The sequence below is a fragment of the Numida meleagris genome, chromosome 4 (genome assembly GCF_002078875.1).
Source record: "Numida meleagris isolate 19003 breed g44 Domestic line chromosome 4, NumMel1.0, whole genome shotgun sequence".
In the NCBI taxonomy this organism is placed as follows: Eukaryota; Metazoa; Chordata; class Aves; order Galliformes; family Numididae; genus Numida; species Numida meleagris.
The window spans coordinates 42,722,422-42,738,667 of record NC_034412.1 but is presented as its reverse complement, the minus strand read 5'-3'; the positions used below and the strand labels follow the sequence as shown (position 1 = coordinate 42,738,667).

Sequence of the window (16,246 nt, the reverse complement as noted above, 5' to 3'; positions counted from 1 at the left end):
GTTTCTGGAACACCGCCAGGGACGGTGACTCAACTGCCTCCCTGGGCAGCGCATTCCAGCACCTGACCACTCTTTCAGAAAAGTAGCATTTCCTAATGTCCAGCCTGAATCTCCTCTGGCGCAACTTGAGTCCATTCCCCCTCCTCCTGTCACTAGTTATAAGAGAGTAGAGGCTGACCTCAGCTCACTACGACCTCCCTTCAGGTAGTTATAGAGAGCGATAAGGTCTCCCCTGAGCCTCCTCTTCTCCAGACTGAACAACCCCAGCTCCCTCAGCCGCTCCTCATGAGGTCTGTGCTTAGACCAGACCCCTCACCAGCTTTGTTGCCCTCCTCTGAACATGCTCCAGGGCCTCAATGTCTTTCTTGCAGTGAGGGGATAATAATTTCTCTGCATTTTCATTCTCAACTTCAATTTTATATTCTTCTCTACCTGCTTTTCCAGCCTAATTATTCTCTATTTTTGCTTTGTATTAACAATGTATTGCCACTGTACAAACATATGAACATAAGCATTTGCATCATAGAACTGAGTTAATAGACCAAAATAAGCTGTAGAAAAAATGCAGTTTGTAAGTATACTGAATAAAGTTATATACCCCTTACACAGATGTCCACCAGTCATCACCAGATCGGAACATCAGACTTTTGGAGTAACCATGTTCACTGATTGTTTAACCAAAACTAGAAAAAATGACTGTGTGAGAGCACAAATCAGACTTCATAGTCTTTTCCATGAAACCAATTTGAAATTAGAATGTTGGATGTTCTTCTGCAAATTGCTCCTGTGAATGAGCCTTGAGTTGCTTTAAACAGTGACACAAATAACTGCAATGTTGACAAAGTCAAGTGAACTCACCGTTTGTCCATCTTTCCCAGGAACACCAGGCACTCCAACAGAACCCTGGTGAGAAACAGACGCCAGCGTTTAGCAAATTAAACAGGTCATGAAAACTTTCACCTCTTAATACAGTACTTAAAAATGATGGTGAATGTCTGCATATTCTAAGTGCAATAAAATTTTCAAAAACTCATTTTTACTCAAGTTGAGCTCTCTTTACAGATGACTCTTTATATTAATCATAAATGTTAAGTTGTACATTCTTACGCTCTTATTTTGTACATTTTAGTAACTGCCCCACTCTACAGCCTCTTTCAGAAAGAAGTCTCAAGTTGATGGTAACTTTGTTGTGAATGCTTTGTAAAACATGTTGGAATTAAAAAGCAATTCCATTCATTTAACGCTCTGGATAAATTTTCAGTTTGTTCTGACACAGTCTAACATAGCACATGAACAAAATCATTAATACTTCAAATGCTTTCAAGTATCTGAAATGGAAGGATGCTTCAAGCCCAATAACTGGCAGGGTCAATCTATCTTAAAGCTTTTCAGGGATAATCTGCAATAATTCAGCCTGACAGCGCAAATTACCAACATCCTTTTAAAGTGCGTCAATATTATGGAAATCAGAATTTAAAAAGCAACCAAACACTGACCAAACACAAGGAGCAGACAAAAGAGCAGCAACTCGTAATGCAAGAGAAATCTTTTTACAAAGCTCTAGCACTACTTCTGTAGGATGGACAATTTTGTTTGAAGAATCTTGCCTGACTGTTGCTGCAGATGTCCAGTGAAAATCTCAGGCATGAGGAATCTGATAGCATAATTTTTATTTTCCATTAATGAACATCTGAACAGGTTACAAAAGTGCGATAGCTATTTGGAAGGCTGGTAATATAAAAGATTGGCCAGGCCTCTAGGAAATGCAGAGGCTATGTCAATGGCCCAAGAATCAGTGCACAGCATTTTTCCCTCTGTTTACATTGGCTGGGGGCTTCACTAGAAGCAGTTTAGTCAAAGGACACCTACACCCAAAGGGAATGCAACCAAAATGGATGCATGTTTGCCAGTTAATAGAGTTGAGGAAATAAGGGATGGAATAATCCTGTGAAACGAAAAAAAAGGAAACAGTTTATGAGCACCTCAAAAAATATCCAACATTTGAGTGCCCAGCAGGCTCAACTGCACAGCAGAGCTCTAAGCCAGTAATAAATAATATACTGGCATCTCAGCCTGTCACCATGACCCTGAATGCTTTTTCCTTATTCCCAAAGCTTTCACTTTGCCATTTCTGCTGCCTCTACTTGCTGAATGCATGGTCATGAATGCTAGCCACTGCAAATAGGTCTCTGTTGAACACTGTTGCATTTTTGTCTAATTTTTCCAGAAACTCATAAGAAAAGGCACAGGAGGGCATTAAGCCATCAGTCTGAATAAACTACCCTTCTTGTAACAGTTCATCTTCCCACAGACAGTCTCATACAGCTGCTTACTTTTCTCATGAAACATGGGATATTAGAAAGTTTAAATAAAATTGATTCTACTATGCCCTTAACCAATAAATGTTTATCATATATTCAAAAGCTCACCAGAACATGAGTTTTATTGATGCTGTACATATAAAACACCCCACTCTGCTATCTCCTGGGAAGTCATGCCAACTTCAGAATCAGAAGAGCTCTACAATGTCACATTCTTGCATTGCTAAACATGAAGGGTAGTCTTCTCCATCACCTTGCAAACTTACAGCTCACAGCTAGCAAAATCCCATGGATTTATATGCTCTGGGATTTTTACTTATCAGCAGGTTTTTGTTTCTTTTCTTCAAGAAGTTCAATTTTAACAGATGCAAGCAAATCTTAACTTTAAGATATTTCAAAAGAAGAAAAAAAGGCGACAGCTTTGCCACATACATTAATATACTTATTCCTTTTCCTTCATTTTTCTTTATACAAATTAAGCCTACTCTAATTAAATACTTTACATAACTCTTCTTATCTTTTGAGATCAGTCTCAAAATGACCTGCCTTGGTGGTGTGTGGGTGAGATGCTGGAATGGTGCCACTTTCTAGCTGCTATTGCTGATATAGCTAGGACTGTTTTAATGTTCCATAAATCCAAAGCTCACTCCATCAGACTGAGGCAGTCAGCTTTAATGAGCGCAAATAATGCTGAAAGCACTCATAGGAAGTCAGATCTCCGGTTACCAAAGGAACAGGAAGACAACAGCAGACCACCTGAATACAGCCAACCAAGAACCATTTATCAGCAACACCCATACCTTTTGTTTCTGCTGGTCAATTTTTTAGTCATATGGCATTGATCTACTTGAGTAAGGACATGCATTTAATCAGAAATTCTATCTCTCCATCTTTCACAATGCTTCACCTTTGGTTTCATAGTTGTACCAGTACATGAATAAGAAAATTATGGCAACCTTTTCACCTGAAAGTTAAGCAGACAGATTAAAAACAGTCTGCCCTGCATTGCTTGAACTTCCTACGATGGGGGGAAATGAGAAATCTTATGTCTAACACTATATGGCTACATTTTGCAAAAAAAAAAAATTCAGCATCTGAATTAAAAGATTCAAGGTGGTGTGCAGTAACTAATTCCATTCACCTTTTCCACTTACAGTTTGGAAGCAGGAGGAATAATCACTTCCACAGTATTGTTGTTTATACTATACCTTTTGTCCTGGAGGCCCTTGAGGTCCCTGCAAAGAGAAAGAAAATATAATAACCTTAGCCAATTTAAACTTGAATGTCCAATTAAAACTGTCCTATTGTGTAAGTATTCAGATACTGGAATGAAACCAGTAGAGGTTTTCTACACCAGCAAAAAGTAAAATGTTCTGCTGAAAATGCACTATGGATCTTTTCTTTTTTGGAACAGATTTAACTTCTAAGTGGAAGATTCAAACTTTCTCCCTTCCTAACTTTTTCACTTCCATCCCATCTATTTCTTCAAATTCTGACAAATCTGCATTAAAAAGACTGCAGTTTTTATTCTTCTGATACCATCTAACAATCAGTTGTGGTCCACAGTAATTTTTCTGCTTGGCAGTAAGTTTTATGAAAAAACATGGGTTATGCAACCAAGTTTTTGTTTTGTTTTGAGAGAGAAGCATTAGCCTCTCCACACTTTCTAGGTCATTAAAGGTACTGAAATTCATTACTATGGTTTAATCAACACGTGATCCGTGCCATCAACCACAAGAAACAGAATATATTTCAGAAATCTTTAAGAATGCTCTTGGGAAGTAAAGAAGCACCATTTTGCCCTTATGACCTGAGAATGCAGGAAGAAATACCTAAATCCAGGAAAAATTAACTGCTTAATATCTTGGAGGAGTGAGTCAAAGTCTCATTGATATTAGTTGGACCCATTTCTCACATGGCATCTCTGAAGCACCCAGTTGGTTTGTGGCCAAAGCAAAGAGGGGAGGCAGCAGGGAAACAGAGCAACCAGATGTGTATTTGTCATCATGTCAATCTGTTTTGATAAAAGTCAGACCACATTCCGTATGGTCATCTACTCTTTTCCACATGTTCCTATCGGAGGTGCTTGTGCAGTTTGCGGGTGCTGGTGCAAACTCAAGAAAGTTAAATTCTGAGTGTGTGAAGGTGAAAAACAAAAAGTCAGAAAAGGGAGAATCCAACTTGTTCTAATGTTTGAAAGGATAAAAAGAATTGATGTCTGAACAGGAATTATTCAGGATTTCATCTTGAACAATAGGACCGCTGCTTCAAAACACTGGGCCAATTTTGTATTTAAAGTCAGGTGAATATAGGATAAATCTTCCTTTTTCGGTAGATGCAGGTCGTGTTGGAATGTTGCCCTAATGCAACATTAAACTGGTAACACAGAAAAGCTCCACTACTGGTACTGGATCCACTGCAGTGGATGAAAGTCTTGCAGTTTTTAACACGTGTTGGCATGTAAGTTTTGGTGCCCAGCCTGTACAAAATCACAAATCAGTGTTGCTTCTTGAAACTTTTTTCCAATTTTCTTAGAAGAATGAGGGTCTTGCAAGCATCTCTCTTAGTCAAAGGGACAGATTTTGCAAATAGGAAGCCATCTGTGAGATACAGGGTGACAAATTTACTTCCTTTTCTTTAAAAGGATGTGAAAGGAACCAAGCACTCAGATCTGATGATAATTAGAGCAGTGAACAGGGTGATCATCTGTTTTTTCCGACTGGAGAAAAATCCCACCAGCTCACTGCATTTCAATAAACTGCTGTTTAAATCTCTTTTTTCAATAAGTGCCTGAATTCTAACTCTAAGATTTCCTTGAGGATGAGGACTCCTGTAATAGTGAACATGGTAAATGAACAGCCTATTTCCTGAACGCTGCTTGCAGGCAGTCTCCAAGAACATTGAAGAAGGGGAAGAAAAGAAATGAAAAAAAAAATCAATAGGCTTTTGCTAGGTGAGAGTGGCATAGTGGAGAAGGAAACGTGAATATAACATATTCCATGTAAACAGAATTTTTCCCTTTCTTCCGGAAAATAAAGGAAGTTTCTTCCAGTGCCTCACAGTATGGCAAGTGATGAGCCAGGAATCTTCCCCTTTTCTGAGAAAGATACAGGTTTGGCTAACATCTTAAATACTCCAAGAAATTCATGCTCAAACTAAAATTTTCCTACATCACCGTTACCAAAATAAGCCCAAAATATCCAGGCCCTTGGCATTATTTATCTTTTGACTTTTAACATATTAAACAGTTCCACTATATTAGCGTCCATCAATAAGCCAGAACAGCTGAAGACCACTTCATATTTCATACCTGTTACTTTTATGTCCATGGACTAAATGCTGTCTCTTCAGTTTCTAACTACCTAAGAAGCTAAACAAAATCTTTTAAATACATTCAACTAAATCAAAATACCATTTGGAAGCTTTCAAAACAAAGCTACTAGCTGAAGGTAAAATTGCCTTTCAGTTATTAGCAGTATCCCCTAAGGTCAACTGTGAAATGTCTTGCTCTTTTAAGCACTTCTGTGTCTGGAGACTGTAGCTGTCAACTTGTGGGATGGATTTGATTCAAGATGCAGATGGCTCCAGAAAAATGTCTTTCCCTAGAATTTTCCCTTTACTGCTGCCACCATTCCAGCTCCTCCAGAGGACTTACTGAGTAAGAAAGTATTTGCATAGAAGAAAAATCTTGCCTTCATTGCACTTTTAGAATGGATGATTCAGAGAAGAGCATTAGGCACTCATCATCAGTTATTTTAAACAATGAGTAGTTTTCCATTTCTGGTACTTAAACCTTTACTCAGACTGGAAGTTACTCTTATGTCTCATGACCATTGAGCTATTACACCACCTCATGACCAGCACAGTCCTCAACAATACAGCTACCTTCAGCAAACTACTTGCAATTAAAAGCTTAAAATGACACATTTTACAATTGTTTACTTGTTTTACAAGTGTTTCTTGTGCTATAAGCACTCAGAATGTAGAATACAGATATAATTGATAACTTCTAGAGAATCCAAGTAGAAAATGGGAAATTCTATGTGACGATACATGTTTTTTTTTCCTTAGCATTCGACTGATCTGAGGAGAGTACTGTGTACATGAAAACTCATGTCACTGATTTGAGGTGACTAACTAGAATCTTTGAAAATCAACTTTTTTTCATGCATTCACTGAGAAACTTCAGTTGAGTTGGCTGCAAATTTTGGTTAAGAGAGTTGCCCAAAACAGAAAGATAACTAAAAATAATAAAAATCATTTTAAATCTCTATTATTTCAGATATCCTGAACACTTCTAAAAACCATTTCCCACCTTGTGTAACTGAGTAAACTACCTATACATATGTGACAAGCAATAGCATGGATTTACTGACGTAGATTCTCATCGAGTTAATTCTTCAGCTGGAGGATGGAAAAAGAAATTGTGTTCCTTCCAAGAAATTCAGTTACTATTCATGTGTCTCTGGAGATGGAGCACTGTCTGCTATTTGCTTAAGCACTTGGAAAAATTGGGCATCCAAGGATAAAAAAAAGTGTTTTTAAGTGTTCTATGAAACTAAGGGATTTCCACTATGAATGCTGTTCTTCAGCCAATATCCTCTGAAATCAAGGGATCTACAGAGCTTCATTCATATCAAATATAAGCATTACAGAAATGATCCAGCAATACAGCTGGTTACATTCAGGTGCCGTCACTAACAACTACTTGAAATTAATAAAAAAATAAAGAGAAAAAGAAACAACTGAAAAGATTGACACAAATGTAGTCAAAGCAAATTCACTGAGTCTAGAATTCTTTCTAGACATCCCTTTGTATGTTACCGTTATGTTTTCCTTTTAAAGTTACTTTGCTGCTTGTGCTTTAGCAAACTGCAAAACAAGAAATAATTCTGCCCTGTAGATGTTAAAGCTGCATTTCAAAGACACAGTAATTCAGGGTGTGATACTCCAGAAACAGCCTCCCCAGGTGCTTCAATTTTCAACTTCAAGTGACTCAGTTGTTTGACATTTAAAGAAATATACAAAATAGAAGTTTGGAGCATTCTCCATTTGCAGGTCTGTGGTAGGTGTAATGATTTGTTCTGTGAGGTGTTAGACATCAAGGACGGTAAGCATGAACACAAATGAAAACGCCTAGCAAAAAATATAATGAGAAAGTGAAAGTATATACTTTCACTCAAAAAATTATAAACCAAAATACATCACAATAGTGCAATGCATTCATATTAAAACTCTTATGCCAAAGCTTGGTAAAAAAAAAAAAATGTTTTTTAGGTTTTTTTAAGCTTTCACACTACCATTCTAAAGTAAAAACTCCTTGTAATAGAAGGCCTTGAGAAGATACTGTATCTACACTTTTATGGGACAAAGCTGCTACCAAAACCATACCTGAGAATGCATATTTCCTCTTTGGTACTATAGGAATCATGAAACACACTTCCTTATTTCCACAAAACTGAAGACAAAGAATTTAGGAAGGGAACTTAAAATAACAAATATACAGGAAGAGGAAAACCACAGGTTTCTTGCACAGTACTCATCTGCATTTCTGAGGAGCTTCTGTTTTGCCCGTTGGCCTCATTTGCCGTGTGGAACAGGCATGCAATGTAATTCTGAAAATGTGTTCTTGCATGGTTGAGGAGTGTTTCATAAAAATTGTGATGTCTGGAGCACTATTATCAAAGTGTATAATTCTTTAGTATTGATGAATCGCCTAAGTTAAAAAAAAAAAAAAAGACCAGCTAAGAAAACAGATCAACTATGATGGAAATTCACATAAATTCTCATTAAGCAAGGGTCCCATATGCTACCTTAATTGATGAAAGTGCAGCAAAAACTATTAATTAGTGCTCAGGCAGAGCTCCTTGTCGTCATCATCTTAGTCATTGTTCTGACATCCCAGACAACCATCACTGAAGTACAGAGATTACAGAATCCTAGAAACAATTTTTTCCTAAGTCTATCTCTTATAAATTAAGACCAATGAACCTGCATTGGGGACAAAAGATGTACTTGCTGTGGGAGGCACAGACTGAGATTTTCAATTTCAGCTGCTAGTTTTTGGTAAACTTCTGCAGCTAAACAGCTTGAGAAGCATACATTCTAAAATTTACTGTGAACGTGCTACCAGAATGAAATAAACAAGGTTGCTGCAGAACTCTGGACACTGAAAGCAAATTCACAAATAGTAACTTCCCAGAGGATCTATGAGGATTCACACCAGCTGAGGATCTGTCCTTGGTTATTGGCCTGAAAGGCTGAACTCAAGCCAGCAGCACTTTCCAGTCAGTTCTGACTGATCCCTGCTTTTTTTTTTTTAAACCTCAGACAAATAATGCATATTAATTCATTTTAAAGATGTGACATTTTGTACATTTAACTGCAAAGTTATGCTCTCCCACCATCTTTCAAGTATATGGCAATGTCCTTTGGAAGAAATTTCTCTTTATTCTGAATAACTAGTAAGAACACTAAGTCTTTTTTCTTGAATGGATGCCCAGCAAGACTGTAAAAGCACAAAACTGCTAGTTTGGAAAACAATACATCTTAAGTAGAGGGATTCTGTGTTTGAGTTAATCATTATAGGATAGATTTCTTTTGCAAAGAGACATCTTTACCTGAATTCTTTGCTTGTTCTAGACTTTCTGTTCATGCAAAACATCTGTAAAATTACTTATGCATCTTTAAAGCCAGTTTCTGGAGAAAAAAATATATATTTTATTCAGAGACAAAAAGCAGTTGACTCGTACACTGAACACAGTCCAACTGATTTATTTTCCAAGAAGCTGAAATGATGGCAGATTTTGATCCTCCAAATTTTTATCAGTATGCACTGGTCTAGAATTGTTCTAAATTAAAAGCACCAAGAACATTTAAAAACAACAAGAAGAAGAACAAAAACTTCCCATATGGAAATTAGAAGTAAAAACACCCGAGCACGCCTTCTGCCCTACTACAATTTATGAATCTGAAAACACCCATCTATCAGTATCAGGATTTGAGGTTTCCTGTCACTGGCTACACTTTTAAGAACCTCATCAGCACTCTGAAAACAGAAATCTTAGCTTCTACCTAGAGAAGAATCACAAATTCTTCTGTGATCCATTCTGAAAATTAGATGATAAAGAAAAAAAGCCTCACGTGGCATTTTAGAATCCTTATCACAAGGAAGGCATGGCAAATGGCATGGGAAGGGAAATGACTTATAAGAGGCAAGGCACAACTTTACTAAAGAGGATGAAAGGCTAAGGAAACCATCAGTCTTCCCTCTTGCATAGCAGACTTTTTCTAGTTCCACATAACATTTCAAAGCTTAATACCCTTGGCATCATCCCACTGCTTGGCCTCCATCTGACTCCTTTCTACACAGAGGAGTGATACTTTCTACTCTAGCAGAAAGTAGACCTGAAGGGCTTTCTAGTGTCCTGGAAACTAGAAAAAAATTGCAGCTAACTAGGCACTCTTACACTCTCTTCTAACATTAAAGATGCATATACTCAGTTCTCCTTTACTTAAAACTAACTTTGCTCCCTATTCAGGGCAAAAAGAAAGCATGTTCTTCCTGGCATAAAAATAAAGTGACAGAAGACCTTGCAGATAGCTCCCTGCATCTCAAACACAAGAGCAAGAGAAGACAACTGGCATGTTGTAGCAGAAAAGCTAAGCCATAGCCTGAACAAGTGACTGAACATCTGCTGGGAAGGCAGGGCCAACCCAGGGGAGCTCAGGTGCATGCAATGAACCTGAGTGACCAGAAGCAATGGAACCAGGATCAACCCCTTCTCAGACCTAATTTAAGGGATGGCAGTGGAGGCAAGGGCATCTTGCTGGAGATCTCTGCCTACCTGAGGCCTTCTGAAGGTAAGTAGCCTTTTTCCTTTATTTCTGTGGCTGTTGCATTTGAGCAAATCCTCATTTGCTACAGCCTATGACCTTGCTGCTCTATTATCATTGCTGTGCTTTCCATCGTGTAACGCCCACTTAATGTTTGAAATGGGGAAAAAGAAAAGCCATTCCCTATCCTCAGAGCAAGTTGCACAAATTGCCTTGTGCATTTAAGGTAAGTTGAGCTCTCTTATGCCGAAGCTGAACTCAAAGAAGAGAACTCACTGTCATTTCCTCTATCTGGTCCAAACAAAATGCCCCTGCCTAAGAGAGAGAAGAGTCCTGAATTGTGCGAGAGAAAGCAGCAGTAACATCTAAAACAAGATTTTCTTTTTCTTTATTGACCCAGAACTTCAATACAATTTGAGGAGAATGTGGCAGCAGTCTTGCTGCAAATTGCTGTGTCTTCGCTAGTGCCAGTGGATTTCCTGTTTCACTGAGCGATAAGAACATGAACGTTCCTAGAACTCCAAATGCATTAAAATGACTTTAATTTTTTGAGAATCAAGTCACACATTGCTTGAGTAGGTCACAAGCTACTCAAGATGCGTAATAGGTTTGTGTCTTGTTCTGAGACACAAGCTGGAAAACATACTGCTATCTCATTACCTACAATCTTTCACTCTTCAAGGGTCTTACTACACTTCTTGTAAAAAGTGAAAACAGAAAACTAAGTAATTTCAAGCTGTGTCATTGTTAGTTCCAAGGTTAAAACTGAATTTACCAGCTCTAGCAACATTCTCTGCATTCATTTAGAAATACTAAGGCATGTTACTGAACACAAGCGTAAATAGCTTTCAAGAGAGAAAAGCTTCTATCCTGCTATTATAATCTAGAGGTCGGGTCTGCAGTTCTTCACTTGAATAGTACCATGCTATTTAAAGCTGCTGAGACAGTGATCCTTTTGGAATACAAATAGCCTTCAGATTCCACCAACCTCAGTAAGTACATCAAAAATTTAGGGATTGTTTTAGGGCAGCTGGTGCTGTCCTTACCTGTATCCTGCCTCTATTCAGAAGAAGAAAAAGAACGCATGCTCCAGTACTTGACTTCTTACAGGAAAAGCTCTTGGGGCATGCGGAGAAATAGGAAACTTCAATACTCCCCAACAAGTGGACTTTTAGGAGATCAGGACTGGTAGTGCTTTATGGAACCCATCTGCCTACCAGATTCTTCTTCACAGGAAGAAAGAACAGAAGCTAACTTGGACTTCAAGCACAGTATGAAACACAGGCTACTCTTTACATATGAGTTTCTGCAGAATTAATGTAGAAATCCCTTCAGGGTTGAGACTTCTGCTAGAATTTTCACTGAATGGATAACACAGGAGAAGAATTGCAGGTAGGTTTGTGTTCCCTGAGAAAACTATACCTATTTTTCTTTGACATCACAATTCTACAGCATACAGCTTGAAAATCAGCTACTTCTGCAGTGGTGCCTGAAATTTCAGTGTTGAAGTAAAGAGACATTCATGCAGAAACACATGATGGAAGATATCAGAGGAAACCAGTCAGCACCTGCTTAGCTTTAGCACTTTCCACAGGGAAGACAGTCTGGAAATCTGTACTGGTGCAGAGTATATGTTAAAAGAACCAATAAAAATGAAAAGAAAATATCTCTCTGATAACCTGATGACTCTTTTCTTGATCTATACACAGCTTAACACTTAAGCCCTCACACGGGCTTTCAGACCAGGCATTCAGAGCCGGAAATTCACGTAGTCTGGGTTTTCTTTCTCTAACTCAAGGTTGCTGATATGATTTTTAAAATACCCTTTTTCCCTATTTAAATGCATCTGCACTTAGAGAAAAAAAACAGTTCTACAGCAATTCTTCATTTCTTAAACAGAGATGACTAGTTTAGAGCAGGGGCAATCTTCTGAACATAGACTCTTTTGCTTTTAAGACCCTGGGGGATTCTGTGACCCTGATGATCTGGTCTTGAAACAGAAGGAAGACACTGCTGGAGAATCTGAGTATGTGTGGTCCAGAGGGCAAATAGGAGATTACAATCAAAATAAAGCAAAAAAGAAAACACCCAACCCAGCTATTATATGTGTTATTATTAATAAGTCCTCATAAACCAAAAAGGATAGAACGATAGAGAACACAAATGTGCTAAAACACTAGGTAGTACCTTTGGGAGATGCAATTTTAATTGTTAAATCTTTATCTTGAAAAGCTACAGAAAATTCCATTCCCTGATCAAAGGAGATACTTGAGAATCTCAATCTTTTCTTTTTCTTCTGAAAGACTTTGGATTTTGTCAATCCAAAATGTTTTGCAATTTGTCAAGATAAAGTATCATCACATCTGTTTAAAACTTTATAAATTCAAATAGCTAGTAATCATATCTGCACTGATTGCTGAGCATATAATCTTCCTCCTCAGACGCATTCAGAAATCAAAAGCACATGCCATGGCTACAATTATGTCACTTCTCATAAAAAGTAAGAATGACCATGAGCATTTAGGGAAATCTTAAGGGAAAAAATGTTTCACAGTTCTGGGAACATGTGACAAGCAGAAACCTCTGATGCGTTACCCTGTGTCTGAAGCTGATTTACAACCAGTGGAGCTTCAATTGCTTCCAAATGAAAGAGCTAATTACTTTCTGATGCAACAGAAAACATCTACTCCCATATCTGAGTATTTGTAAAAAGTGCATTCATTTGGCTTTTACATTCATCCAGACATGACAAAAAGAAAACCTCAGGAGATAATATTCTGAGAGTTCCCGTATGCTGTGCACCATCTTCGCTGTTCCATCAGGCAAAGGGCCAGAAGAATTGCTGAGATTTTGGCCTTCTAAACAAGTAGATGGCTGCTCTACTGCTCCACAGTCTCAATGCGGAAACAGCTCAACTTCAGAGGTGGCATTAAAGGGGAGGCCATGAGTCAGGCACACCTGACATGTCTCATTTTCCTTGCTGTACCCTCTACTTCTGCCACCCAAAAGGAGAAGCTGGCCTTATATTATAGGCAACTGTATATTTAAAAAAAAAAATCTGTTTTTTTCTTGTTTTTTTTTTTTTTTGCAAATGAGACCTCAAATACTCAGTGACAGAGGAAGGCTGGGAATTTAGTTATCAAGCTTTCTGGAACTCCACAATTTAAGAAGCATGTTTAAGTCTGTTACAGTTTCTTAGCAAACTGGAAGAGTACTTACTGCCAACCCTTGTTCACCTGGTTTTCCTGGCTCACCCTAAAAAAAAAAAAAAAAGCATGAATAATTTGAGTAGCATGTCTTGAATTCAGTTCTTTACTTAATAAAAATGTCTTTAAAAATTCCATTATTTAGCAGGTACAGCAGCTGACTACACATTAAACACACACACACACACACATATATCTGTATATTTGCTTTTTAAAGTAATGAGTCCCAGACTTTTTAAGAGGCAAGGTACTACTTCACAAACTTTTAATAATTTAGTTCTCCAGGCAAAAGTTAAGCACTGGTGTCCTGACTCTCAGCCCCTTGGTTCCAATTATAACATTCCACTCCAGTCAGTGGTGCTAAAGAACACAGATAAAGGTTTTTTCACATACATGCTGAATCACTGTTTACATATTCCAAAATTAGTGTTCTGTGTCATCGCCTCAGACAGCAGGAATATCTTGCTAATTATCATCTTGCATATACCCATGAACAGTGAGATTTTGAAGCCATGCAATAATTATTCATCTGTTAAATACCTTGATTAGTTTTCAAAATGGTAGCCCTTCATTTTGCCCATTAATTCTCTTTGTGGGCACAGCTCTACATAAAGTGAGGAGCTATCTTCACTTCCTTCTTCTTAACGAACGCATACAACTGTCATTTGAAACAGTGAAATGGATGTCATACCACACGGGCTATCCATGTGCTGTTGGATCAGCACAGCTGCAGGATCATCTTTATCAGATTTATCATAAAAGAAAGCCTGTCAAAAACTGATGGGAACTGTTTTGATGCTACTGTTCTTGGCAACTCAGCAGAGTCAGAACTGCATCTCTAGGTAGATGTGCTTTTAGAAGCACAAACGTAGCATCTGCAAACACACTGAAAAAAAATAGGGAAAGAGAACCCACACAAACACAGGTTTCAGACAGTGAATTATTCAGGCTTGTTGAACTTCTCAGCTTTCGTTGTAGCCTTGCTTACTTTTGTATACAACAATCTCACAGCATCACTTAAGCATCAAGGTATGCCTATAAACGTTAGGAAGCATTATCTCCATGTTGAAAGAACTTCAAAACTTTGTAACATAGTCTATTGTTTTATTACCAGCAAAAAAAACAAAAACAAAAACAAAACAAAAGCAAAAACCAACCAAACAAACAAACAAAAAAACCAACCACCACTGTTTTTTTTCCTTGTGCTTCCTTTTTGAGATGCTAAACTTTTGAAGTGCTGGTGTCTGTGTGGCAGGAAAGCTATGACAGGGGAAGCACATACTGTAGGTGTTTTACTCTTTTGGAAGGCAAGTGTGTTCAGGTTCCAAGAGGTTTTTCTACTGACACCCAAAGAAAGGCTTAGCAGAAGGCTGCAAAATCCTTTCTTATGCCCTTGATCTTCCTTGGTTCCTGTCAGACCTTCCAATAGGCCTAACAGCATTTCCCTAACATTTCTGCCTTCTCAGCTCTAAAGACTTCCTGTCCCAGAAACAAAAATTTCCTCATCTCTAAAAACTTTTAAGTGTCTGGAACAGGATGCACACTTCTGGCATGTGAGGTAGCGATAGCACAGATGAAGATCTGTGGGCACAGATGGAAATGTTAGCACACAGACTGTTCCTCAAAACTGCTACACAGAGGAAGAGAAGTAATGATGGCTGCTGGAGTTGCTCACCTGGGCCCTGCAATCTTGAGTGTGCAAGTTTTTCAGGACACACAGCAAGTGTATGGGTATGGGGGAAGGCTGGGGCCAAAACATTTTCTTGCAGCTCTAGTGATTATAAGTAGCTTGCTTAAAAGGAAATGAAAGCCTGCTTAAGAAAATGACTGCCTTATAATGGAGGCTAGCCATAGTAAGGACTTTATCATCCAGTTGTAATGCTGCAATGTTCCTATTTGTAATGCAGTATAACTATTATTTTGATGTTTCTCTTTTCCACAAAAGCCTTTTAAAGATACAAAGCTGGAACAAGTTTCCCTGTTGATGCAGGACACTGAGAAGGAGCAGGATGATAACAACAGTCAGCAATCTGGTTTGATTTTATCTGATTCTGAAGCTGTACCACAAATTGATTCTCCACAGTGCTATAGGGCTTAAGATAACTACAGCTAAACAAAACAAAACAAAAAACAAACCTATAAAAAGAAACTCCCTCTTGCCATCTAAAGTCAAAATCACTACAGAACTATTATAAAATGGAATGACCTAATTGCATAAAGTGCATTACTTCTGTCATGAGAAATACTATTGTTCCCTTTGCTAAGCAGCAAAAAAAGCCCAAGCAATCCGGAGTCAGACTGTGACCAGCAACACTAGCTGGTTCTTCTAGCCTTTTGCATGTTAATTATAAAAATGGTATCCCTTGCAGTTAGAAATTGGTTGTGGTTTCAGTCTCACCCTCTCTACATCAAACCAGAAGCAACTCTGAACAGAGTCAATTTTACCACATTAGAAGACTAACAAGAAATGAGTGGATGGCCAAAGTAAAGCATACAATGTAAGCAACGGATTTTCAATGTCATTTCATAACCTTGTGCTAGGAATTACCAATGCAGTGTTGGATAACAACAGGCCTCAATTTGAGTCGTAGAATCATTAAGTGTGGAAAAGACCACCAAGATCATCTCATCTAACTGAACTGTCCACCTACCACCAATATCGCCCATTAACCCATATCCCTCTGTGCCACAACTCCACATTTCTTGGACACCTCCAGGGACAGTTATCATGATGTTATACTCTTAATACAGGTAATGTACAGTCAATACAATTTCAAATGAGGGAATCCAAAATAAGGCTAGAACAGGAGCTTAGGTATTTTCTTTCTTGGTTTTGCAGGGAAATTTTATGCTCTTCTGGCCTACATAATGAGATATGCTTTC

General features: G+C 38.2%; 1 protein-coding gene across 23 annotated transcripts in view; it reads right to left on the bottom strand.

Moving 5' to 3' along the window:
* Positions 1–16,246, bottom strand: part of COL25A1 (collagen type XXV alpha 1 chain) — a 306,400-nt gene that overhangs the window by 71,128 nt on the left and 219,026 nt on the right. For all 23 annotated transcript variants that reach the window (XM_021393561.1, XM_021393558.1, XM_021393551.1 and 20 more), the window contains 3 exons: positions 13,377–13,412; positions 3,530–3,556; positions 859–903 (listed from right to left, as the gene is read on the bottom strand). In XM_021393561.1, the coding sequence (XP_021249236.1) occupies positions 859–903; positions 3,530–3,556; positions 13,377–13,412 (108 nt within the window). The remainder of the gene's footprint in view (positions 1–858; positions 904–3,529; positions 3,557–13,376; positions 13,413–16,246) is intronic.